A 25,122-nucleotide genomic window follows, 5' to 3' on the forward strand; every position below is an offset into this window, starting at 1 on the left:
TATGTGTCCTTTTTTCAGATAGCTTCCTGAAAAGTTACACTGCTTCAGAATATAAGAGAGATCCTACATGAAGAAATCGTAAACTGGATTTTGGTACCAATTACTTGTTTCTCCAAAGCAATAAAAAAGAAACTCAAGGTAAGAGAAAAACAAAAGGGTCTTGTGTTCTTCAGGTACCAGGAAGGTTAAACTGAGTTGTACATTATTTGAGTGCATCACCCAACAGAAGGCCCGACTCCGCTCTCAGACACACAAGTGTTTTGTTGGGGTGTTGTTCTATGTGTGTAGTCTGGCTCAGTAGCTCCCAAACCATGGTCCGCAGAACACTGGTGGTCCAGGAGGCCACGGTAAGGGGTTTGCAGTTAATCCACAGAGCCATATTAAACACTGTTTTTAATAGTGTTTTCAATTAAAAGTTTGATGATAATGATGCCTGGTGGTCTACAAGAAATTCTGAGGGTTGATAGCAATCCAAAAAAGTTTGGGAACCTCTGTTCTAGTTCCTAGTTTGTTCTCTAAAATCTCATATCAATATTCACTCGTCTTTCACTCATCAGCTGCAGTCAAACCTGGGAAACATATTTTAAACTGTATCCTGTAGCGGGGTTTCTTTCTTTATTATCTCCTTTAAATATATAGATTCTTAATTTAGATTCTTTATTATTAAACTGAAATATTGGAAATATGAGAAATAATAGGAATGACATTTATAGATAGGTTTTCTTTTCTCTTCAGGATGAAAGTTGGATCTCAAAGTCATGAAAATTTTTGAGTTCAGACACCTCTGAAACACATGTAGATAAGCTTGTAAACAAGCAGAAACATATTCCTGTCTTGAAACACCACTGTGATGAGCTGCTTGTAAGTAGATTTACCATGAGATTATCAAGAGAGAGTTTTCTGATGTTTTATTTTTAAATTCAGTGCATTCCATATGTAACCACAGTAGAAGATGCTACTTTGTAAAGGCAGTGTGTCTGTGACCTGTTCATGAGTTTCCACACAGCACTTCTTGTAATGAGTTTTGTAAAGCTAAGGAACGTACTGGTTTTGTCTTCCTTTCTTCCCCCGTTTTGTTATACCCCAATTACACTCAGGGACAGGGAAAAAGATATTTCTTTCACCCACTTGAGAGCTACAGCAGTAATGGAATTATCTCAAGTCAGGGGGTAAAACTGAATGAAAACCATATTGACTCTCTCAAGAGTGTATTCTTCGGTTTCAATGCAGCTCTAAAATAAGAAGGGCTCAGAAATAAGAGGTAGCTTGAAAATCAGGCTCCTTTTGCAAGTCAAGGTGCCCTGCCAAGAATTAAGACTTTGCGCTCTGTAGTTTTTTAACTAAAAAATGATGCAAAGCTTCCCTTGAACTTCAGTGTAAAGCATTACCTCAGCAGTTCTTTAAAGCCCTAGGATCAGGGCTGTCAGAAAATGCCAGTGGAGGAGGGAGGGGAACTGCTGTCTGCTGTACACAAAGATTTTCATTAGCATGTCATCATTTGGAGACAGTTTTGGGCAAGTCTTTGCTAGGCAGCTAAAACCATTTAAGTAATGACTGCTGTGTGATTTTAATGGAGGACAATAATTTTACTTTATGAAAATTTCTGAGATTTCAAAAATATTCTTATTCAACAATAAAGCAGTTTCCACAGATTCTTATGAAAAGGTGAAATGAACAGCCAAAGATCTGGGGTTTTACTGAATTTTGAAGCTAGATTTTTGTTTGCTTTATTCTGAAAAGCATCCTGATCACCTAGTTATTTGGCACTACACGTCCTTACTAACTGTGTCACAGAAGAAAAGTTACTTGTTTAACTTTTCAGTGTTTCTCTTTCTTTACGAAGATGAAAATAATTCTGTTAAGATCTTATATTAGTGGAAAAAACACTGTGTTGGCTCTTACTGAGACCCTTGTATTCCTACATTTCTCTATTAGAAATGTCTGCTGTGATGTCAAAGAAGATAATTCTGATTTAATTCCTAAAATGTAGAAGAGTAAACAGAAACCTAGTAACTCCTGTAGAAGATAGCCAATCCATACTGACTGAAATGATAACTATTATCTTTGGTAATGGTGCTGAAAGACACTTCTTGCAATCTGCTCTGTCATGAAAGAAGTCTTGTCTGTGATATGTCGATTTAAGCATTCTTACTGTGGGATGTAATTAAAAAGTGTTCTATTACCCATTAATGTAGACAGTTTCTGCTCAAACAGTCAGATATTTGATCGTTGCTTCCCACAGTGAGCAATTTATGGCAGATAGGATGAGAGGAGCTTATTTATCCATTGTTGGAGTTTTGAAGCAATCTACACTTTAGTCCTAATTTAGATGTCATCTCTGACTATCTTTTAGGCTGCTAACTGACTGCTACGGTTAGTATGGTCTGATGCAGAAATTACTGCAAGTTCTATAATTGCTGTAGTTTACTGTGTTCTAATGTGCATATATTCAGCATGTAACCACAATCAGCTGAGAATCTTATATGCTAAATTTCGACCATTTGATTGTAAATGCAGAATTACAGATTTAACTGTTTCACAGTTATTAGTAAGGAATCTATTTTTCAGAGTAACTAGTTGAGATTATTACTATTTCACACTTCAGAAATGTCTTCTCTCAGTAGCTAGATGAATGGAAGTGCTAATGAATGTCAACTAGTAGAACTCAGATTTAAGTCAAGAGATTAGACTATGGAATATAAACTGTTTAGACATTAATTTGCTAAATCTTCTATTAACAATGACAGAAAAAAATTACACAATGCTATGAGAAAAATAGTCCATCCCTCAACCCTCTTGTAGGCTAATAATTCAGGTGCCCTTCACAACTGCTTTTTATTTACCCTGTTCTTAAAATTCTTTATTGTGGAGATTCGACAGTCTATTCCAGAGTTTCAAGACCCACACTGTTACACATTGTTAGACATTTTACTAATATCAACCTGAAACTGTATTTCAGTACAAACCATTTCTTACTGTACAGATGCTAAGAAACTGCTTTCTTCTTCTTGTAACAGCTTTTAAACAATTAAAGACTTCCACACCCTTTCTAGACTTGTTCCATAAGTCCCTGTAGAGCAGTTTCAAGAGAGATAATCGCTTCTGCAGCTCTCTCTGGACTCTCCCAGCCAGCTGATGCCTTGTGCTGCCACGTTAGAGACAGGACAGAGGGCCCAGCTGAGGCCTTGCCCACTTAGGGTTAGAGCAGAAGTAGCATCTCACATGCTGCCTCCCAGTTTACTTGAGTTTCTACAGTAGCAGGATGTTTTTGACTCAGTTTGAGGTCTTCTTGTATGCAGACGTTATCTCAACAGATACTTCCTGCATCTGTGCGTCTGTTTATTCCCATGTACAAATCTTCGCCTTTCTGCTTTGCCTCCTCTTTATCTTTTGTTTCGTTTTCTTCTTTTTCAGGCTTTTTTTTTTTTCAGGCTTTTTTTTTTTTTTTTTTTTAAATTATTTTCAGTTTTGACTCAAAATTCCTCCAATATAGTTGCAATCTGGACTTCATTTGTAAATTCAGTGAGCACAGATTATTCCCTTGGTAAAGCCAAGAGTGTAAAATCAACTGTTGCCAGAACCAGCATGAATTACAAAGGAAACTCAAAAAGTACACCCAAGTAAGCTCCAAGTACATTTCCAGATAATGTGTACCTGTTCAGTCATTTTCCTTAATCTTCTAATGAGAATATAATATAAAGCATTGTCAAAATCTTCATTTAAAACCTAGATATATAGTATATACTGGTTCCTCTCAGCCTGTGAGGCCCTAGGTGGCAAAAGAAGGATATTAGATTGGTTTGAAATAATTTGGTTTTGACTTTGTAGAATGTAATTCATCTCCTTGTTTTCAGTTATGAGCTTATAAATGAGTTTTTGTTCCCATATCTTTTTCATTTACTGAAGTTAAGCTGGTTGGTCCTGTGATTCCTTTTTTTCTTTTAGACAAAGATGATATATTCGCCTTTTCAACTTTTCTTAATGAGAATTCTCAGCAAATTTCAACCAGGACTGATGGTTCTACAGTGAACTTGACAAATATTCTCAGATGAGGGACAACTAACAAGAATGCACTCAATCTGAGTAGGTAATTCCTTCCATGTAATGCTAACATTATGTTCTTCTGTAGATTACATTAGTTCCATAACCAACTGCTCATCACTGACACTCTCAGAAAGGGTTGATGCAAGACCTTCTTCACCTTCTTGACGTTATCCTTGATGGACCATCTTTTTTCTTCATCTTCCACTCAGTGACAAACTAGTGACTGAATGGTGGTTCTGTGGTCTAGTATCAAAAAAAAAGCCACAGTTATCCATGGTCATGTGGATCACCATACAGTGTCTGCACTCAGAAGTGCTCCTGAATTAGGAACCTAATGCAGACTGAATAACTGCTGGTCTGGCAGGTCTTTCTGATCTAATCTGATGAAGTTCTTTGATAGCCATATTAGTTAATGTTTTCTTTCCAATATTTGTTTCCCATTTCCTACCTAACTTCTTTAGTTTCTATTACAATATAATTTAAATTGTATTTACTATTGTTTCATTCAAATAGGTCTGTTCAACTCAGCCAGAAGTAGAGAAGTTGCAAATTATTTCAGTCCCTTCTTCACAGACTGCTCATGATGTCTATTTCAGATTATTCTTGAGTGAGGCAGAAGACAAATGGTGCAGATTTCAAAGCTGAGAATGTGCAGTGCTATGACATAATTTGTTTACAGATTCTTCTGTTATTCTGCATTTTAAACTCTAGAATCCTACTAAGTCTTTATGGAGCTGCCATAATTTTGGACATTTGTTTACAATCACACTGTCAGCTGTATTATTTCCTACTGTTCGTGGAAGTTTGTCAAATTTTCTTTCCTACATGAGTCAGATTTATTTCATACTTGCCTTTTTGCAGCTCACTGCTATAACTGCTTAAAGACTTTTGGAAGAATGTTAGAAGAAGCTCTTTGCTATGCCTTTGCTTTTCAGATTTTTTCAAACATTTTTCCAATGCCATGGCTATTTTCTAAAGGCTCAGTGGTACTTTCCACAGTGGCTTCTGTAACGAGGCTTCCAACAATTTACTGTATTTTCTTTCTTAATTTGCCCCCTAATCATATTCAGTTAGCTCCTGGCAACCATAAACAACAGTCAGCAGTTCCAATCTAATGCGAGCATAGTTCTGTTACGTATTTGACTGTCTTCTTACAGTGTGCTCCTTGGAGTTTCCTGGGACAGCTCTTGAGAATTCAGTAAGCTAGCTTTGATCTTTGTGTTGATGGTGTTTAAAAGTGCCTGGAGAAAAAGGGAATTTTAGGCTCTCTCCTGTTTGTTTGTTTGTTGAAGCAAACATCTCTGACTAATTCAGCTCTAACAAACAATCTTTATCTTATTCTTAGAGAAAACGGGAACATCAAGTTTTGATCCAAAAGTACCACCACTTGTTTTCATCAAGGTTTTATCAAAACATGGTGCTAAAGACTCATTGAAAGGATGCACAAGAGCATAGCTTGAGAAATACACAGTGCAAGAACTGTGAGGGGGTAGCTCCCAGATACACTGTGCCATTGAGAAAAGCCTGTGCAGTGTCACAGCTGACTGTGTTTTCACAATGCTACTGCTAATACTGTCAAAGTACTATGTAAGATGCAATAGCTGGAGCAGAGGGATCGTCTCCTGTTTGTGTTCTTATATGGAACAACTGAAGTTTCATTGTGGAACTTAATGATTCCCTGCTGAATGTTTGGTGTTTTTACTTTTCAGTGATGACTAGTGGTTTGATATATCCTAAAATGTGAAAGCTCAGCTGGAGGCATCTTGTTGTACACTGTTTTATTTAAAGTTCTTTGCACTCATTGTCAGAAAGCGTGGAATCCTGAAGGCAAGGGAGAGAAGCTGGGTCTGAAAGTATGCTAATATCCGCAAATTAGATGGGACTACACAGACCCAGATGCTTTTATAACAATTGAATTGTGTCAGTCTGTTCATGATAACAGTTCTTATGCATAGAATTTACCTATGTACTATCCCTTTTTTGAAAGATATTTCACAGGGAGAAATAAAAACACCTGCTAAGAAAGGGAAGAGAATCTCTAGCTTTTCTTTAGGGTGTACATTTTTTTTTAGTTTTGAGAGTGCACTACAATATCACCTGCTATAGGTTACTGTGAGATCTGTGTGGTGCTCAGCAAGGAAAGTGTTGCACACTGGAATGTTAAGAAATAGAAAATGCATTTGCCACTATAATCATCATAAATAAATAATAAATAAATAACAAAGTAAAAAGAAAACAATCTCCACTCTGAACCAGTTAGGCAAATGTAAGACAGTCCAAAATCACAGATTTTCACATGTCAATTTTACGGACTCAAGCCTTTAGAAATGAAACTGCTCAGAAGAGTTCTCTTGGCTGTCTAGACTAAGCAATACTCAGCTACAATTTGTGTTAGACACAAATCTCTTTATGCTAGAGGTAGTCTCTGACTTTAAAAAGTGTGTCTTTCCTCTATTTAGACCTCTTTTACAGGGAAACAAGGAGGTTAAGGCATTTTTTCACATGGCAGGAGGACTTGCAAGAGAATAAGCTGTCCTCTGGATAGGTTTTCTTCGTGCTGAGGCTATGAAAGAAGTCAGCTGTAGACTTCTCGTCTAACAGCTGAAACGTCAGACTTTCAAATGCAGAAGTGTTCTCTGTGAATGGGATTTCACTGCAGAGTCATGAGGGGATTTGGACACAGCAACACCTGGCATCACCATGCCTGCCTGAAATGCAGAAGCACTTAGAATGTACTTCTAATATCCTGTATTCATTCTGCCTCACATGCAGTACTTGCAGAGAGTTAGATACATAGCCAAAACAACTAATTTCAGTTTCTTGACAGAGTTTTTTCCTGAAGTGCATTTGCTTCTGTTTCAGAGTGATGCTAATTCTTTACCTGTCCCTGTTTTGTGTCAATGACATTTCTTGACTACCACTATGATACCTTCAGTTTTAAGCAGGATTTCAATAGCTGGCCTCTTATATGTGTCAGCACAAACTGATGTGCTTTTGTAGATATGAGATGCCAAAGTTTTCAGTATACAAAGTTAATTACATCTATAGTGCAAGAGCTAGATATTTAGAGATAAATCTGCAACAGAAAGTCGACTTTAAAGCCTTTCTTTTAAATGCTCTGACACCCATTATTTTCCACATGGTCAGGATGGAAATCAAGCCTCACCAAGTATTGAAAGAGTTAGATATCAAAAAACAAGACTTACAGAAGTAGTCAAGCTAGATGATGAAGCCCCAAAAATGAGAGTAAAATATTCATCAAAAGGGACAAAGTCTAAACTTATCCTATCAGGGAGGTAATCCACATTTCCCTGTACTGTGAGCCTTTCAAACTGTGCTGGCAGCAGACATCTAGCTGTAATTGCTGAAGGTATATAGTGGTTTAAGTAAAGGGAGTCCCACCCTTAAAATCAGATCATTATCCTGTTCTGTATTCTGAGGATAGTTTTCATGACATTAAAAACTAGAAGATGGCCTTATTTATCCAGCTAAATGGGATAAAAGTGTTCTACTGAACAAAATATAACTTCTTCCAGTATGTTTCTTTAGTTTTTCAGATTATACCAAGCACAGAATTAGAATGATTCTATGTGAAGTGCTAATTCTATGTACTCATGACATTTGTCAAGTAAGGTTTATGAAGTGTCTTTTACTAAACTGAGTAATATACACAAGGCATCTACTTGATCTAGCCAAGATACAAATAAGTATTTATATATTTCTCATATTCGCATCATGAATCTAGAGAAATATTATAAAAGGGCACTAGAGGAAAGGAGAAAAAAGAAAAAGAATTTAAAAAAAAAAAAAAGTGTACAAAGAATGAGCTAAAGTGTTGTTTTTTTCTTTTTTTCCTATAAAAATCCACACAGGAACATAACAGAGAGGCTCTTGCGTTTGCTGGGCAATGTTGTCAATTTTCTGGAGGGTAATTCTGCATGTTATTCCTTAAGATTGTTCTGCAAATCATATGTTTTTACTGGTCTGGTTTTTTATGTCTGACAGGACACCCTAGAGGACAGACTCTGACATGCTATGTCAGATTTCACAAGCAGATCTCCAGTGTGAGCTCTATTGCTGGTTAGTCACCACTCCCCCCTCAGCTGAGCAGTCTTCAGTGTTTTTCTCCAGAGCATTCTTGGCAGAACAAGGTTTGGCATGGGAGACATAGTGTCTCTGTGTGACTGTTCAGGATGACACCACTGCCCTGGTAACACCCATGGGTAGAAGAAGAAGCATGCCTCATTGACTTTACCTTACACTCCAGTTCAAGCCAGTCCTTCCATTGTGGCAGCAGAAGAGAAGCAGGATTTGTAGATTAGTATGAGCCTGCCTTCTGCTCTGCTAATTCTGCTATAAAGACCACATCATCCAGGTGTAGGGGAAATAGCTGGGCAGCAGCCCCAGAAATCACTGCTACTCCCTGCCAGAGCACAGATTTTGTGGAAAGCAAATAAAGAAGTTCTCATGAAGGGGGCTGAATTCAGAGTTGCATTCAAATGTTCTTAAAGGTCTTCTAAACACTCTTACTCTGCCTGTGTGGTTGCATTCAAGTTTGGCTGACAATCTTTCTGAGAGGAAAAAGAGATTCAAGCAATGATGTCTACCCTTCTTGGTGTTTACAGGGTCTTTGCCTGGTACTCATTTGTAACCTCAGCGAACAAGATGCAGCACAAATCACACATATGAAAGAGATTTAAAAGAATAAAGAGCTCAGAGGGTTTTGGATTAAACACACAGAGCTCAGATACTTGTCCAAACCTCTCTGGTTTACAAAATGAGTCTGGAAGCATTGCAGAGCAAAGACTTTTTTTTCAGCTCTGGAGCTTCTGGAGGGTTAGCAAGTGACAAGATTCACAAAAACAATGACTGATTACACTGATCTTCGTAGGCCTCATGAAAGATACTGTGAATTACTGTTTAATCTAAACCCGTCAGGCTAGCAGTCAGGCTATCTTATCTATTAGATCAGTGATTGGTATTTATTATTTGTGTTGTGCTAATATCAGAGAGCTAAGCCTGTGTTTTGCCAAGTACTTTGTGAGTTCACCCTAAGATGCTGGTCCACACCTGCAAGAGTTTGCACAGAAGGGTTTGACGAATGCATGGATGGCAGTCCTGTGAGTTAACTGCCCCTTCAGCTGAAAAATCAAAACTCTAAGAGAATAAAGAGTTCAAAATTCTTGCCCACAAGGAGTTTCTATTGTTTTTAGGCATGATATCCTAGAACCAAAGGATGAGTTTTAAACAGAGATCAGAAGCAAAATCTGTAGGTTCTAGAGGTACTCCAGATTCAGAGCAGGATCTGGGCTTTGTGATTGGGAAAGAAGACACAACACTCTTCCAGGAGAATGGATACAAGAGTATTCAAATAGATTGATGTGAACATCAGTTAAAAAAAAAAAAAAAAAAAAAAAAAAAAACTTCAGAAAAACGCTAACAAGTGTCTGTACTGCAAATTTGCCATTAAAAGAAGATTTGGGTCTCATTAAGTAATCTTCATAGTCCCATGCTTTGAAGAATCTTGTTTGCAGATCTGAACTTTGAAACTGACCCCTATCTCTGTGATGGGCCAAACCAAAAGCCAGATCTGAACACCACTGAACTCTGGGAAAGTTCAAATCTATCTTTTGTGGTTCAGGTTGAGCTCTAATTAAAATAGACCAGTTTGAGAGGCAAATGTCTGAAAACCAAACCAAAACAAATGTTTCACGTGAAAAATCTTGGATTAGGCTACATTCTACCAAGTCATATTTTTGCCCATCACATAATGTAATGTTTCTCTTCTCTATATAAGATATCCAGAGCAGACATTTTGAATTTAACTTTTGAGCAGGAGTCAGTAATCATGGAAATACTTTGTGCTGTGTGAAAACCTTCCAGAAGTCTTTCTACCTCTCGAATTTCAGGGTAGATTGCTGCCTTTCAGGCTTTCCATGGCCATCCTTAGTTGCACTGTAGTCTAGAATTCTTTAGAAATCAGTGTCTTGTGTTCTCTGAATGAAGCTTATGCCTCATTGTGTCGGTAGTATGTGGAACATTGCTGGTAATCCCTGAAAGAAAACAATAAAGCAGTCCTGCAAAAACTTTGGTTGTGTAAGAGGACAGGGAAATCCTAGCTAACACTCCTGCTAAGAGCTTCTGTTTTTACTGTAGTGTCTGTAAAAAAGAAACATGGTTGATCAATGGACAAGGGAAAAGCAAACAAAAGAAGGGAACTTGCTTTCAGCATTGCTGAACTACTGAAAGAAAAAAAAGAAACGGGAGAAAGTGAGGAGAAAAAGAACGGAGGGGAAAATGTGTTCAAGCTGCATTACTAGTGTCAGGATGTCACTGTGCACCAGTAGCTAGAAAAAGAGAGTCTTGGGCAGGAAGATTTAGTCCAAGGATCCAAGGAAGATCAGTCAAGGATCATACAGTGAGTATACAGTAAGGAACAATCATTTACTGGTCCAGTGGGATTCATTTTCTCTCTGTATAATATTTCGTCTAAGAACTAGGCGATATTTTCTCTTTGGGAAACTGGATTTCAGACTTTTTGTAGATAACTACCTAAAGCTTCCTTACTTCCTTCTTGTTCAAAGTAATAAATCTTATCAGGCCTACTACAGTTCTTCACTAAGGACCGTGTTTCAGATCTGAACTCGCTTTCTATAAAAACAAATCCCTTTATGACATATCTGTCCTTTGCTTCCTGTTTGGATAAGAAGACTTGATGAGCAGTTGTTTCTGGTTGAAGATCCCAGGGTACTTCATAAATGTTTGTGTCCCAGTGAGGTTAGTCCATATTAATTAAGCCTTTCAGTTCCCCACTGAAATTAGTCATCTTTAGTCTCTAGACAGCAAGGTATGAAGTGACTCACCCAAAGTCACAAGAAAAGTGTATGGAGCAACTGGGAGGAACATCCAAATCCATTATCTCCTGGTCCTTGCCTTAACCATAAAATGATAGTTCTCACATTGCACCAGGAGCCACAGGATATGTGAAAAATGATAGAAGAATTTTATTGAGATTCTTTGGATAATGTCTTCCTCTCAGACAAAGAAAATTTAAAAAGATTTTATCCTTCCAGAATGAGTACTTATCTGATTAAAGAGTATTTAAATGCTTTCATTCTTTGCTCAGAGGGAATATTCTATTCAGACATTTTCATTCTGATCAAATTGTAATCAAAAGAACAACCATTCTAATTAATCGTTTTCTAGGAAGATATTAAGTTCTAATTATGGAATCTTTAAAAGCGTAATAAAACAAGACTCGCAATATTTTCTTTCAGATTAATTTTGTAATGTTTGTGAAAGAGGATTGCCAGTAACCTGCAAACAACTTCAACAATTTCTTTAATGCAAGAAGAAAAGTAGGATGGGAAGAAAAATCTAGTGATGTCCTACACGTGATAGTGTATTGACGTGACTCAGCCCATGGCTCTGTCAGTTGCCAGTGCTTTTAGCTAGCTGTGACTCTCTGAACTGCAGACTGCCCTTCAGTGGAAACTGTTCCCATTCTCATCTTCAGAAGTTGTCTCAGTGATTCTTATGGGTCCCTTTCAACTCAGTATATTCTATGATTCTACGATTTAGAGTAAATCAAGTTAATGAATCACATGTTCTTGTGAAGTTCATAACAATATGGCAGAAAATGCATGCTTATAAATTTCTGCTAATTTTTGAGTGTGGAATACCACAGGTGCTTCGGAATGAGTAGTAGTCAGGGAATAAAAAAAAAAACAAACACAGTTCAGGAAAGTTCACCACTTTGCTATTAAGTTAATAAATATCCCATGTGTTTTCGCCTGGGATACTGGCATTGGTAGTTTTCCAAAATACTGACTTATTCATCAAGACTGTCCTTCAGAAATGCCCTGACTTCAACGTTCTACCAGCTACTTACCATTAACAATCAGAACTCGTCCCACTTAACAAAATAGAAGTGCGCTGTTGGTTTATGCTGATCATTTCTGATTTTGGAATCTGCTTGTTGCAATTTGCCATTACCAATTTTTCCTGCTCCCATCTCATCCCTTTTCATGTTCTGCCATTTACGCACATTCACAGATCTGCTACACTCTCCCACTTCCTCATGCCCCAAGTGAAGCAGTTGAAAGGCTTCCATTGCAAAGATTGAAAACATACTCCATATTAAATGTAACAGAATAGTAATACCAGCAGGTCCATGTTTCAAACACATTCAGTTCATATCACAATTGAGAATAAACAGCAGGCGAAGAAACTTGATGGGTTGCTGGAGGCTACCCTTTCTTGTGGAACATGTCTCGGTCACTTGCTAAATAGGTGCACCATCTGGTGGTAATTTTGGACTCACACTTGTTCTTAAATTTCCAAGTAGCGGTGGTGGAGTATATATGCCTGTGGCTACAGCATTCTTCTGCCAGTATCTGCCTGAAAGCATAAAATTACACAACTTTTGCAGGTACTGATGGTAAATGAGTACCAAGAATAACCAGGAGTTTAAATGAAGGTTATGTTTCCATGTCTGTTATATCAGGCAAGCAGGTATGCCTTCATAAAGGACTGCATGCTCCCCTGAGAAACGTGTAGAGAAGGCAAAATTACACAGACAGAGAAAAATTAGAGATAAAGAGGCTTGATACCTAATTAGGGAGTCTAAATTCCCAAGACAGTCAACAGGGACATCCACACAGCCATGTACGCCTTCTGGAAGTGCTCCTCTCTCTTCTTTGACCATAGAAGGAATACAGGCTGATTAGGTTCACATCTTCGACATCTCATCCAAATGCCTGAGCTATGAGGTGTGAGTCTGGGACAAAAGAAAGAAGCAAAGAAGGGACTTCCCATTTTTCTTCCTCTGTTGTCTGAAGCCTGGAAATTCAGCAACAGAGACAGATGCCAAGGCTACCTCTTGTGTCATTCCCCTCAGAAACTGCAAAGCTGCTTCAACCCTGTCAGTGGATACCTTTTGTGAACATAATGGGTGGATCAAAAATCAAATAGTCACAGGGATTAGAAAGGACCTCAGGAGATCATCTAGTCCAACCACTCTGCTAATTCAGTTTCCCTACAATAGGTTGCACAAGAATTAGTCCAGGAGGATTTTGAGTATCTCCAGAGGAGAATCCACAGCCTCTCTGAGCAGCCTGTGCCAGTGCTCTATCACCCTCAAAGTAAAGAAGATATTCCTCATGTTCAGATGTCATTTCCTGTATTCCAGTTTGTGCCTATTGTCCTGGACACCACTGAAAAGAGCCTGGCCCCATCCACTTGACTCCCACCCATTTCTAAGTGTTGATAAGGTCTCCTTTTCATCTTCTCCAGACCGAATCAGCCCCAGGTCCTTCAGCCTTTCCTCATAAGGGAGATGGTCCAGGCCCCTGATCATCCCTGTGGCCCTTCAATGGACTCTCTCTGGAAGTTTCCTGTCATTCTTGAATGGCACATCCCCAAACTGAACACAGTACCCAAGATGAAGACAGAAAACAAGTTTGTCATGAAGAAATGAGTGAACTGGTAAAAATAAATAATGATCCCAAATAGAACTTTCCAGAAATTTGTCAACAGCAATTTCCTTTAACTATCATCATTAAAGTCAGACTGTGTCTGTTGAGCTTAAATCAAGCCAACAAACTAGTTTTCTTTCTGGAATGAGAGCAACCTCCTTATAAACTCCTCATCCATTCAAGCCTCTGTTTTTACACCAATGCTGATTAATTCTTAGGAATCATTTTTCTTCACCAGTCCCAGAAACCTGAGGCCAAATCTCTGTAGTAGAGAGACCAACAGACTACAGTTGTGGCTGTAAGTCTTCACCTAGAGTTACTTTAATCCTAAGAACAAACTGAATAAAAACCAAAAAAGTGTGACACTTTTTGCTAACTGAAAGATCCACCCTCAGCTTGATCCTACATGCTGGCTTTCACTATGACTTTGATACTCTGCACAGAACTTAAGCATGCATTTAAAGTACTTTTAAAACCCGTTATACTCAAATAGGACTTAAAACAAGGGGTTTAAAGTTAAGTATATATTAGACAAAGACTCAAGTTCTTGGCTAATTTGAAGACTAAGAGAACAGCAACCTTAGTACTGCTGTGCTAGATTCTGTTTTTTCAAGCTTCCCAACAATAACACATAAAATTGTCCTCTTGTATGCTTGCTTGCTTGCTTTCATTTTAGTCTCATATCATTAACAATAATATTATGTTTCACAATTATTGACATACAATACACCAGTAAGAAATAAACTACAGTCATGGGTAATTTAATCCAATGCAAAAGAGTCGTGCATGATGCTCAGGAAATAAATTTTCACAATTAGAAAATAAGATATTGTCAGTCATAATATTTCTGAATATGCCAATCACTTCATTAGACAAGGAATTGTTTGTGACTGGAGGCGGGACAGTAAACTGCATGGAATGGCAATCTGAGCATGAATGCTGAAACATTCACTTGCTTAAAAAAAATGTACAGATCAACAAATGTTTTTTGTAATTTTTGTACATCTCTCTGTTCCCAGCTTTTCAGCTTAGAAACAGATGGTTCACCAAACAGAATGCATCCCAAGCAAAAGGACAGAAAAGAGATGGATGTTGCTACATGTAACTCAGAAATCTAATGTTACGATTAATCTGTCCTGCTTGATGTAGAGGTTGAGCTAGATGGACCAAACCTATCCAATGTATTTTTAGTAAAGATATTTTGACAACATAGTTAACCACACTAGTGAAGTGCAGGGAATCTTCAAAGTCATTAGAAGCCCAAGTTATCACAGCATCAGATACTGGCAGGTTTGGGTCAGCTACTCTTCTGTGCTACCTTTCATTTTACATAAAAGATTTTCTTACCACATGGTAAGAAAGTGGCAAGATTTGTCAGTACATGTTATTTTGTTAAGTTGTTCTGTACCTAAATATTCAAATACTGCACAGTTGATTTCTCTTGATCGAATTAGGTTTTAGTAAAGTCCCTGATCTAAAATTCAGCTCCAATCTGAACTTCTGCTTGTACTTAAAAGGCAGGAGTCTTTCAAATATATAATCCTGGCCTTTCTGAAATAAAAGAAGTAAAAATGCTGCTGACCAATATTTGCTCTCCATGATATTGGGCTAAGCCCAGCAGCAGACGCTGGAAAATTTTAAATGTTATTTGCCTTTCTGTTTAAGGTGAGCATTACACTGAAAGTCCAGACCAACAGGACTGGGAGGCTAGAAGTTACTGATTCAGTCAGCATGCTATGTATCATTTGTAGTCAGCAAAAGTTATTACAAAGTGACATGAAAAAAGGACAGTAAAGGAACATGGAGGAACTTCCAAGCATGTCACTTGGAAGTAAGGAAATGCCACTCTTAGTGCTGTTCAAATTTAGCCCTGCCGTGTCCAAATTACAGTACAGCTTATAATTAAATAACAGCCTAGAATTTCCCTACTATCTTTTCCATGGGACCTCTGACTCACTCATCCCAAGGCAGACCAGAAACATGGAAAATTTTATCCTAAGCAGCTGAAAGCGAAGTTAATAGCAACTGGAAATGAGTATTTTGTTCTGGCCAATGCTGAGCACAACATGATCAGAGTTAGTTGTTACACACTCTATTCATATGGCCACATTACACATAACATCAGCTTTTGCCACTGCGAATAGTCAGATTTACTATAAAAAAATGCCAAAAACCCTGACTAGCCATCCACCTCAAAAATGAATGTTGTTTTTCACACTGGCATTTAAAAGAATTTATTCTTTTTAATTTAAGGAAAAAAAAAAAAATCATTGGATTTTGGACCTCTGAAACAAAGTATGAAATTGTTTCCGCATATCAACCTGTTGTTTTTTGAGAACACAATGGCCCTTTTGTAACCTGAGGTCTAAGGTCAGAGGAAGGCAATGCGTTATGCTATGCAATGGTTTTAACCAAGCTGTGTGGTGTCTCATAGAACCATGTAACTTAGGATGCATATGGAAGTAGGCAAGAACAAAGCACATGAGATGCAGAGATTTGAGTTTCCACATTTACAGGTCCCTGCATCGGTTTACATCAAAGGATATCATTCCTTAACTAATTTGAAAAGCAATACACTAATAGACCAAAATGGAGTTGGTCAGAGTCAGGTATATCAGTGTATTTTAGTTAGAAGCTCTTTACAGAACAACATCTGTTCCAATAAAAACTTCATTTTTATAGGTAAAATGCAATAAAACAAAAGTTTAAGGAGTTAGCACTTCCCTCGGGATGGAAATTCCAGATCTCACTCAGGTCAGCATCAACCATTTTTTATCCAGCTGCAAGCCATGTAAAGTTCATAAAATAAATGTATTAACATATTAGTGCTTTGTTTAGAATAGCTATGTCTGCCTCTTCAGGCAAGTGTTCTTTCAGAGATGCAAATATTTGAATGACAACAGTAACTTTTTAATCTAAGAAAACCTGTACTGTTCTTCAAACCCATGACCCCTGAGGGGAAAAAAATAATAATAAATTAAGCTGCTCTTTAACTGAACAGTTGAACCTTACAAAAAGGCATGGAAGTAGAGAATATGAGTCAAAATTTTACTACTATCAACACATAATTTACAAACGGTACTTTCTATTCACATTTATCTTTTCATCTGTGATTTGCAGTCTGTTTTGAAAATATTAAGTCTTTCGGAGTCATTGTGAGGCTCTGGCTTATGAAGAAATTGTTAAAGCTCAGAGAAATTATTACCCACAAATTTTTGAACAGATTCACTAAGATCACAATCCTCCATCACTTAAAATGGGATGTTTCTTTAACACAATACTTCCTTACAAGAGAAATGACTTCATTTTTTTCTAAAATCCTCCAGACAGAAACCTACTGAAATTAAGAAAAAACTGAACCTACCACTCTCAAGAGAGCTTGTCTCCTCAGCTAGAATATTATCAATTCTTAGCACAGTAGTTGTTTCATAACTTTTTTACTAACCCTTCCGAGAATCCGCAGCAGCCAGCTGGAAGGTTTATTTTCTTATTCTGGTTTGGGTTACTGTATTGCTTTTCTGCCTGTGATAGTAAAAATCTTATCCACCACTCTAGAGTCAGAAAATATGAACTGTCTGAATCTACTTTTTAATTTTTTTCAATGATGATAATGCAAACTGAAATAGTCTTCTCACTTTACCTTGCAGCAACCAGATTTTCACAGCTTTTTTCTACTTTGTAGTTTTCCTTCAAATGGAATCATCCTGTAAAAACTATCCTAAGGCAGCCTGCATGCCTTATTGTACTTAGATTACTGCCTACAGGGTAACTAATGTAAGTATGAGGGTCTTTACATGGAATAGCCTGACTTTGTGCCAGCATGGCCTTTCTGTCTTTGTAAGGAAACTTGTGGGATAGTCAGTAACAAAACTGAAATCCTTCTGTGATAAAGTAGATATAATAAGTTCATAAAATATACTGAATATTCTAAAGGTTAGTAATATGTTTTGTTTTTCCTTCCAGCAACATATCAGTTGTGAAAATAAATGCAGTTTATCTGAGCCATTTAACAGAAGTCTTTGCAATGAGCACTCTGATAAATCTTTCCAGGAAAATGAGCAAACTGAGAAACTGAGGAGGTCCTCAGATTTTGTATTTCATTCTCTTTACCAGATGTCTCTGTCTGCCTGACTGACTTACTCAACTGGTACAGGTGGGGATTTGCTATGAATGTCTTTTTTTTTTTTTTTTTTTTTTTTTTTTTTTTTAATTCAGCCTAATAATGAGAGATCTCTCTCTTCACATAACTGAGGATTATACATCTTGTAATATGCCACCGTGCTTCTATTAAAAATTATCCTTGCACAAGCCACAGCTCATTAAATTTGCCATGGTTTTTATAGCATGTACTTGTTTAACTAAACCACAATAGCAAATGCAAAACCTCCATGTGACATTTGTAAAATGGACATTGGCAATCACTCCAAGGTTCTCATGTGAGCAATAAGGATCCAATGTGTATTGGTCTTGTGCAGTCTCTGTAAGATGCACATGATGTTGGCTGATTGAATACATCATGTGTACCTTTTTGTTGACATCCCAGATTGCCTCTGCACTATATGTTGGTAGAAAATGTCATCTTGCAAGAAGCCGCCACTCACAAGGAAATGGCTTTCATCAAATCCTTGCATCAAGGTAGGCTTCCAGTTCAAATTACCAACAAGTTTCTTTCTGATCAGTTGTCTGAATGCTAAAAGGACTTTGTTTTTAGGAGTCACGCTATACGATAGCAACAAAATAAACAGAATTTTTTCCATGTTAGATCCACTGACTACTGTGCAACTGTGGTTGACAGCAACTGACAAATGCCTAAACCAATCATAACACCTACTGCTACAACAAAGATAATTACTGCCTTTCCGCTGGTGAAGTGTGCACTCTTCTCTGTAACACATTTAAAATAATCTAATTCCAGCTCATTTTCCCCCTTCAAATTGTTTCCAGCTGCATGATTCCTTTCTTTCCCCCATATTGTTTTTATTGGATATAACACAAGTCAGTAAAGATAGATTTTCCCACAATAAATACACAGATGTTAGAATAATAAACATACAGTCATCCGGTCAACCTGACGTATGAGTATTACTGAGCATTAACTAGCAACATGTATATTGATTAAAAATTGGAAAATGAAAATGAAAAGTAACTGAGAGGAAAAAAAACGGTGGGAGGAAAGAAAGGGTAATAGAGGAATAGAAATTTACTTACTTAAAGCAAACTACCCAGATTCATTCATTTATGGTTCCCTTTACTGATTTGCTGATAGCATTAAAATGTGTATGGTCATAAAGCATTCCTAAGATTGCTGCCTGTCCTCATGTACTGGAAGGTTTCTGCTCATACTGCAAGAAAAGTTTTGCAAGTTGGCCAACTCATACTAGACACTACTGTACCAGATTAATGTATCAGCCTGGGGGCAGATTTCCATTTTTGGAGAATAATAAGCCTTTCTACTCCTCCCATTTTACTAGGAAGTTTTATGAACATTTGGCACCTCAGTTAAACCACCATTGTAGCCCAGAATAAAAATGACTGAATTCATATGTGAATCCAAATTAAATAAAGCCTATATATGGCCTGAACCAAGAATAATTTACTGATATTAAAATGCCTATAATTTCTCCATTATGCCATCACTTATTTATCTTACATGCGCAATCCCCATGTTCTTTTAGGTCTGCAGCTGAAATACTGGCATTCATTGTGGATTTGTTACCTGTTTTTAGTGCATACATACTGAAGAATATGTTTTGTTTTTTAATGAGTATCTTTCTTTCAGAAGATGTTCATTTCTCTTTCTTCATCTTCTCTTTGAAATGATGCTGTCTTCCTAGCATTTAACATGTGCGCGTCTATGCTTGTATGCGAGTGAATGCTTGTATGCAATACTGACAACTGACTTTATTTTCTGTCATTATTTCTCAAAAGAACTTGTAAGGTACTCTTCCCCTGTGAGTTCATAAAATCCATGCACATGCAGTCTTTAAAAAGGTTATTTTCTCTTCCATCCTGCCCCCTTCATGCCTAGACTGTGAAGCAAAGCTTAAGCAAGCACACAGGGAATGGAAGTTCCTGAAAATGCGTTCTTCTCTTAAATCCCTCACAGCAATCAGCTTAATCTCACTTTAGAAGCATCCTTTCCATATATCAGTAATCTGTAGGTCCAAATAAAAGATCAGATATTCAAATAAGTAAATGTGCTGATTCTTCTCTATTAGATGTGCAGTTCAATCATGAGGTCTCCTCTGAAAGTAATGCCTGCTATTTTATTATGTTGGCCCACAATATCAGAGGCAGATGGTGGTGAGATGGCAGCAGTGGTTGAACCTTCCCACCAGTGTTCCCTTACATGTTGTTGTCATGTGACAGATGGCAGCAGAGGGGCAGTCTGACAAAATGGTATCTGACATGGAAGTGCAGATGAAGCAAAGGTATGTCATTGAATTCCTCCATGCAGAAAAAAATGACACCCTCTGACATTCATCAATGCTTGCAAATGTTTACGGAGACCAAACAGTGGATATGTGCACAGTGATGCGGTGCATCCTGCATTTCAGCAGTGACAGCAAAGAGAAAGACAAGCCACATTCTGGAAGGCTGTGCACAGCTGCTTGACTGTGAAATGAAGAGCTCTTGTTCATCACTGGCGAAAATGCACAGCTAATGGTGATGAGGAAGTTGGAAAATAGTGTTCTGTAGCTGGAGATACACTCCATCAAGCAATGTTATTGTGCTCTCTGTATCTTTTGTAGTTTCCACTGAAATAAATAGAAGACATTACTTTCAGACAGACTTATGTATTTTAGTTTATACCATATCTCTAAAGTTATCTTGGAGACACTCTGTGGTGTGTGAGGGGCAGCCAGATGAATACTACTACATCGTGATCCTTTTCTGTGTCACAAGTCTGACAGAGGAGGTTTCTATAAATTACTTTTTCCATCTTGATGACTACACACAATTGTATCTTTTGTGCCCCATTTTTGCCCTGGATTAAAAACTGATAAGAACAGGGTTTTTTTTATGAGCACTTCCATTTGGAAAATTCCAGTGGAAATGATCAATACACCAAAAATTAGCTGTAATAATACTATTTCAAAGGAAAGCGAGTTTCACTTTTGATTTTCTCATCCACTACCTCAGAGACTGTACTGGCTACTTATTTCCTTGGATTTATATGCTTTCAATTGTTATTAACAATCTATAACTTTTAGAGATACCTACATGATAGATAGCTTCAGACATCATTCAGGCCAATTATAACCACTCCATGGTCTCAGAACCAGAGACTAAATGCTTCCAAACCAGATTCCTTGTCTTCAAAAAGTTAGATCAATTATCTTTCAACAATGATTATCAAATTTATAATACTAATTTATATATCATTAACTGATTAGTTTATGAATCTATTTGTTAAAGAGATAATCTCATGGCTTATAACAAAAAGACTGAGTGGAGAGTGTAAAAGATGAGTTAATGTGAGAAGCAGTCATGAAAACTAGGGTTGACTACAGAAAGGTGACAGCTACAAGTATGTACAGGGCCTTGATGAGTAAAACCAAGTGTAGTAGTGACACTATTCTTTGCGAATAGCATGCCTGGAAGAGTTCCAACCTATAAATGAACAAAACAAAGCAAAACAAAAACAAAAAAAAATTATATAATCTAAAAAATCTATAAAATTCTATACAATCTAAAAAATCTATAAAATTCTATATAATCAAAAATTCTAATCTAATTTAATTCTTCATTTATTAACCCCATGCCACATCTTTTGTTCATGTTACTGATTTGGGTACCCCTGTCACTTTTTATGTCTGTCTACTATAAGCCTTTCACATAAATACAAATGTCCCATGCATAACCTAGTTGCTACAGTTGTTTTTCTGTCCTCTGAACAAAATATTTACATTGTGTTTAATATAGACACCCATGTATTACAGAGGTCATGGGTATCCAACCTTCTGGGTTGCCTGGCCTCACTGCACTCTCATCACTATTCAGTCTCCATAAACATTCAGCAAACATCAATGAATGTCAATGGGTGAATTTTTTCCTTCATGGAGGATTTCAGTGACGCACTTTTGCTTCATACACACTTCCATGTCAGAAGCCATTTTGCCAGACTTCTCTGCTGCCATCTGTCACATGGCAGCAAAATGTAATGGAATATTGTTGGGAAGGTTCAGCTTCTACTACCATTCTACCACCATCTGCCCCTGATATTGTGAGCCAACATAATAGAATAGCAGGCATTACTTTCAGAGGAGACGCTCTCATAAACTGTATAGTATTATATACATATAAGTAACAAAACTGATTTTAATCTTTACTATCTTTTATTAAAACCTTAGAAAGGAGAGAAACAAAACAGACTAGTGGGACATTTGCCATTGTTTTTGTGAAACCAATGCATGTCTGTTTCTATGGTAGTTGCTGTGATTGTTAGTGAGTTCTCAAAGTGTTTGTCAGAGATTTTGGTAAAACATTACTATTACTCCATTCCAACCTTGAAAACAGTTGTTCACAAATGTACATACTGCCGAAAATATATAAAATACATAAAAGTTCAGTAAAGAGACATGATCAAATTTTTCTTCTTATCTGATTGCCACTCTATACATTTCATTTGAAAAGCTGCAGGTAATTTATTTATTTCTGTCAACTGAAAATAGAATTGCTAATATACCAAAAAATTGGTGATTTTATCAACAGCCTTTAATCTGGTTCTCAAATTCTTTTATCAAAACAGAAAGCAAGACTATGCATTCTTTGCTGTTCATGGGACTGTATTTATCCAGTGTATAAAAATGTATAAGATTATTTGCCATAGCTTGAGCTAGCACTGCATTGTGCCCTCCCCATGCCCTAGTTTTAGCCCAGATAGTGCTGGTCACACACCAACATTCAGCTGTTGCTGAGCGGTGGGTGTGTGCCCAGGGCCAGGCTTGGCTGTTCAGCAGCCTTTCACCATGATGGCACAGGGCAGGGAATGGCCACAAGATGGTTTGGGCTGGACTGTATGAGTGTCATGGGTGGCAGGCCAAAGATGCCTTAAAGCAATTCGGATCCTTCTGTCACAGCTTACTTTCCCCATCTTTCCTATGTCCCGAATGATTTGTCTTGATTTTTCTTGTCCTTAAGTGGTTCTGAGATGGAGCTAGTTAAGCTTTCCTTTGGGGTGAGATGGATAATATGCCTATACTTTTCAGCTCTAGTCCTCACTACAGTTTATCTAAGCCAGAACCAATTAGCATATGTGTCAGATACAGATGTGTTTTATTACACATGCAAATATTTATGCTCACAAGTCTTTTGTACCTTTGAAGCATATATATATATATATATAGAAAATAAAGAAATAAAGAAAAATAAGAAAATATATATATATATTCTTATTCTTCTTATTTTTCTTTTTGCCCCTTGCTAGTGTAATAATGTCACTTCTAAATCTTGTCCTTTCCTAGGATACTGACCACGTTGTCTCTGGATGCTACTCCACTAATAAAACAAATAAAGACAAGTGGATTATGGGATTCTTTATAAGACCTGTATGGAACTCATCTGGCTCAGGTGGCAGGGGTCATGTAAAGCTTCTCCATCCATTACAGTTTGTCTGGTTTCACACTCAACAAATGTCAAATCAGAACTCAGTTGCAGCTGCCAAGTTTTGTCTGTGCTTGGGTTAAGCCATAAAAGAATCCACCAAATTCCCCATCAGTCATTTCAGAGCTGCAAGAAACCACCCAAGTTCGGTGAAGAGGTCAAGAATCTGGTGAACATTTTGGCAAAATGACCTGAACGGGGCTCAAGAAAACCCTGTTTTTTCAAACTTTGTGTAGTTGAACATTCTGATAGCTAGTCCATATTGATGCCTAAAAGTTTCTATTTGCTATACTCTTATTTCAGAAAGAAAGCACAATCACAACTAGTTGTCCACTGTAGCCATTTTCACTGTGCTCACTTGCAGTTTTTCTCAGTGGTGAAAATTATCAGTTATGAATACAAAGAGGGAGCTGGTGAGATGTCATGAGATTCTCAGTTTGAAGAGGAGAGCAGAAGTTGTGAGAACCTTTTTAACTGAAAATTTAACAATGACACAGGCTCTGGTACAACACTCCAGTGTCTCTCTTTCCAAAAACATGAATGACCTTAAAGACATTTAGAGGACTTTTCTTCCTGTGGAATTTTGCAGATCAGGACAAATGTACATAAAGAACAGTAGTATGAATGGCATCTATATATTTTCTAGCAACAGCATCATTTTGGACATCAACTTACGGCAAATAAGCATAAGACCAATTATGGAAGACTAGACCTATGTTTCTGATAGTCAATACGAGTGAGTAGATGCTGTTCTGATGTATTTAAAGTTGAAGTCAAACGTCAAATATGAAGTTGTTTCTTGTACACTGTACCTTGAGGATATTTAATGTCTTCCACTCATAGTCTCCTTAAAAAACAAAAGCTAATCAAGTGGTATTTCCTACATGGAATTAGAAATCTTTTAGGATAAATCTGGGAAGAGTCTATGTTAACAACCAAAGGACTGTGAGAGTCCTTTCTTCCTTGCACAGATGGGATGAAACGTTCTGCCATTTTTTCATGCAGTTTTAAGAGATCTTGCATCTAATCACTTTCATGTTACAGATTCACCTGAACTACTGAATTTAAGAAAAAAGTGTCACCCAGTGAAGAATGTGACACAACAAGAATGTGATACAGCCCCACAGGGAAGATGGATGTTTTCACTCTGAGCACCTTCATGAGAGCCACACACACCAGAAAACATTAGAAAACATTATCCCAACACTCAGCACCATCAGCATGGTTAAGAGGGCAGCCCCTGGGAGATGGAGGTAAGGACAGGAAGAGGGTTAATATAATGAGCTGGATGATGAGGAAAACAATGATCTCAGCAGTGGGAAAAATATATATGTATATTCCTCCCTATGAAATAATATCAGACACAGGGTAAATGGAAAGTGATCATTTAGATTTCTGCCAGATAGTGGTTTGTCAGGCCAAGATCCTATATTATTTTCTTTGAATAGGTTTCCTGCCTCAAATCATTTGCAGTATTTTCTTTAAAATATGATAGCAACAGTAAAATGGATATGTATCATTGCTTTACCTTGGAAGGCCTGTGTATATGCACTACACTTCCATGAGTTAATTGGGACTTTCCTTCTACTTAATCTGTGAGGAGGTGTTATATGCAGCTCATTTTAGTTCCCTTTTGATTGTCTATATCACGCACTGCAGTTATCATGGCAACCTCTAACAGGACAAAAATTGGAAACAATTTTTTCACAGGGTGTGATGACTATGTCCTTGGATGTCTGAGCAGGGATCTGGGTCATTGCTGGGTATGAAGTTGCACAGATGTGAATGACTTCATCTAGAGTCCACTAGAGATTTTTTTGCCTCTTGCCAATTATTGTTCAATCAGTGAAAAAATACAGACAACTGTTGTTCTGGGACCTTCACCATTGAACTCCAGCAGGCAAATGCAAGAGGGAAATAAGCCTTTGCAGGACTACAGTGAGAAAGATAAAAGATAGTCCCAGTACACCACTTCAGCTCTGTACTTAGAGACTCC

The 25,122-nt window shown here is 37.4% G+C and overlaps 1 protein-coding gene across 7 annotated transcripts in view; it reads right to left on the reverse strand.

Moving 5' to 3' along the window:
• WNT7B (Wnt family member 7B) overlaps positions 1–25,122 on the reverse strand; it is an 85,776-nt gene that overhangs the window by 15,349 nt on the left and 45,305 nt on the right. The window contains exon 1 of one of the 7 annotated variants that reach the window (XM_072335553.1): positions 10,908–11,004. The exons of the other annotated variants lie outside the window; for them this stretch is intronic. Coding sequence (XP_072191654.1) covers positions 10,908–10,950 — 43 coding nt within the window. The 5' untranslated portion in view covers positions 10,951–11,004. Of the gene's footprint in view, positions 1–10,907; positions 11,005–25,122 lie in introns of those variants that run through there. 7 annotated transcript variants of the gene reach the window in all.

Source organism: Excalfactoria chinensis, chromosome 1 (genome assembly GCF_039878825.1).
Source record: "Excalfactoria chinensis isolate bCotChi1 chromosome 1, bCotChi1.hap2, whole genome shotgun sequence".
Classification (NCBI taxonomy): Eukaryota; Metazoa; Chordata; class Aves; order Galliformes; family Phasianidae; genus Excalfactoria; species Excalfactoria chinensis.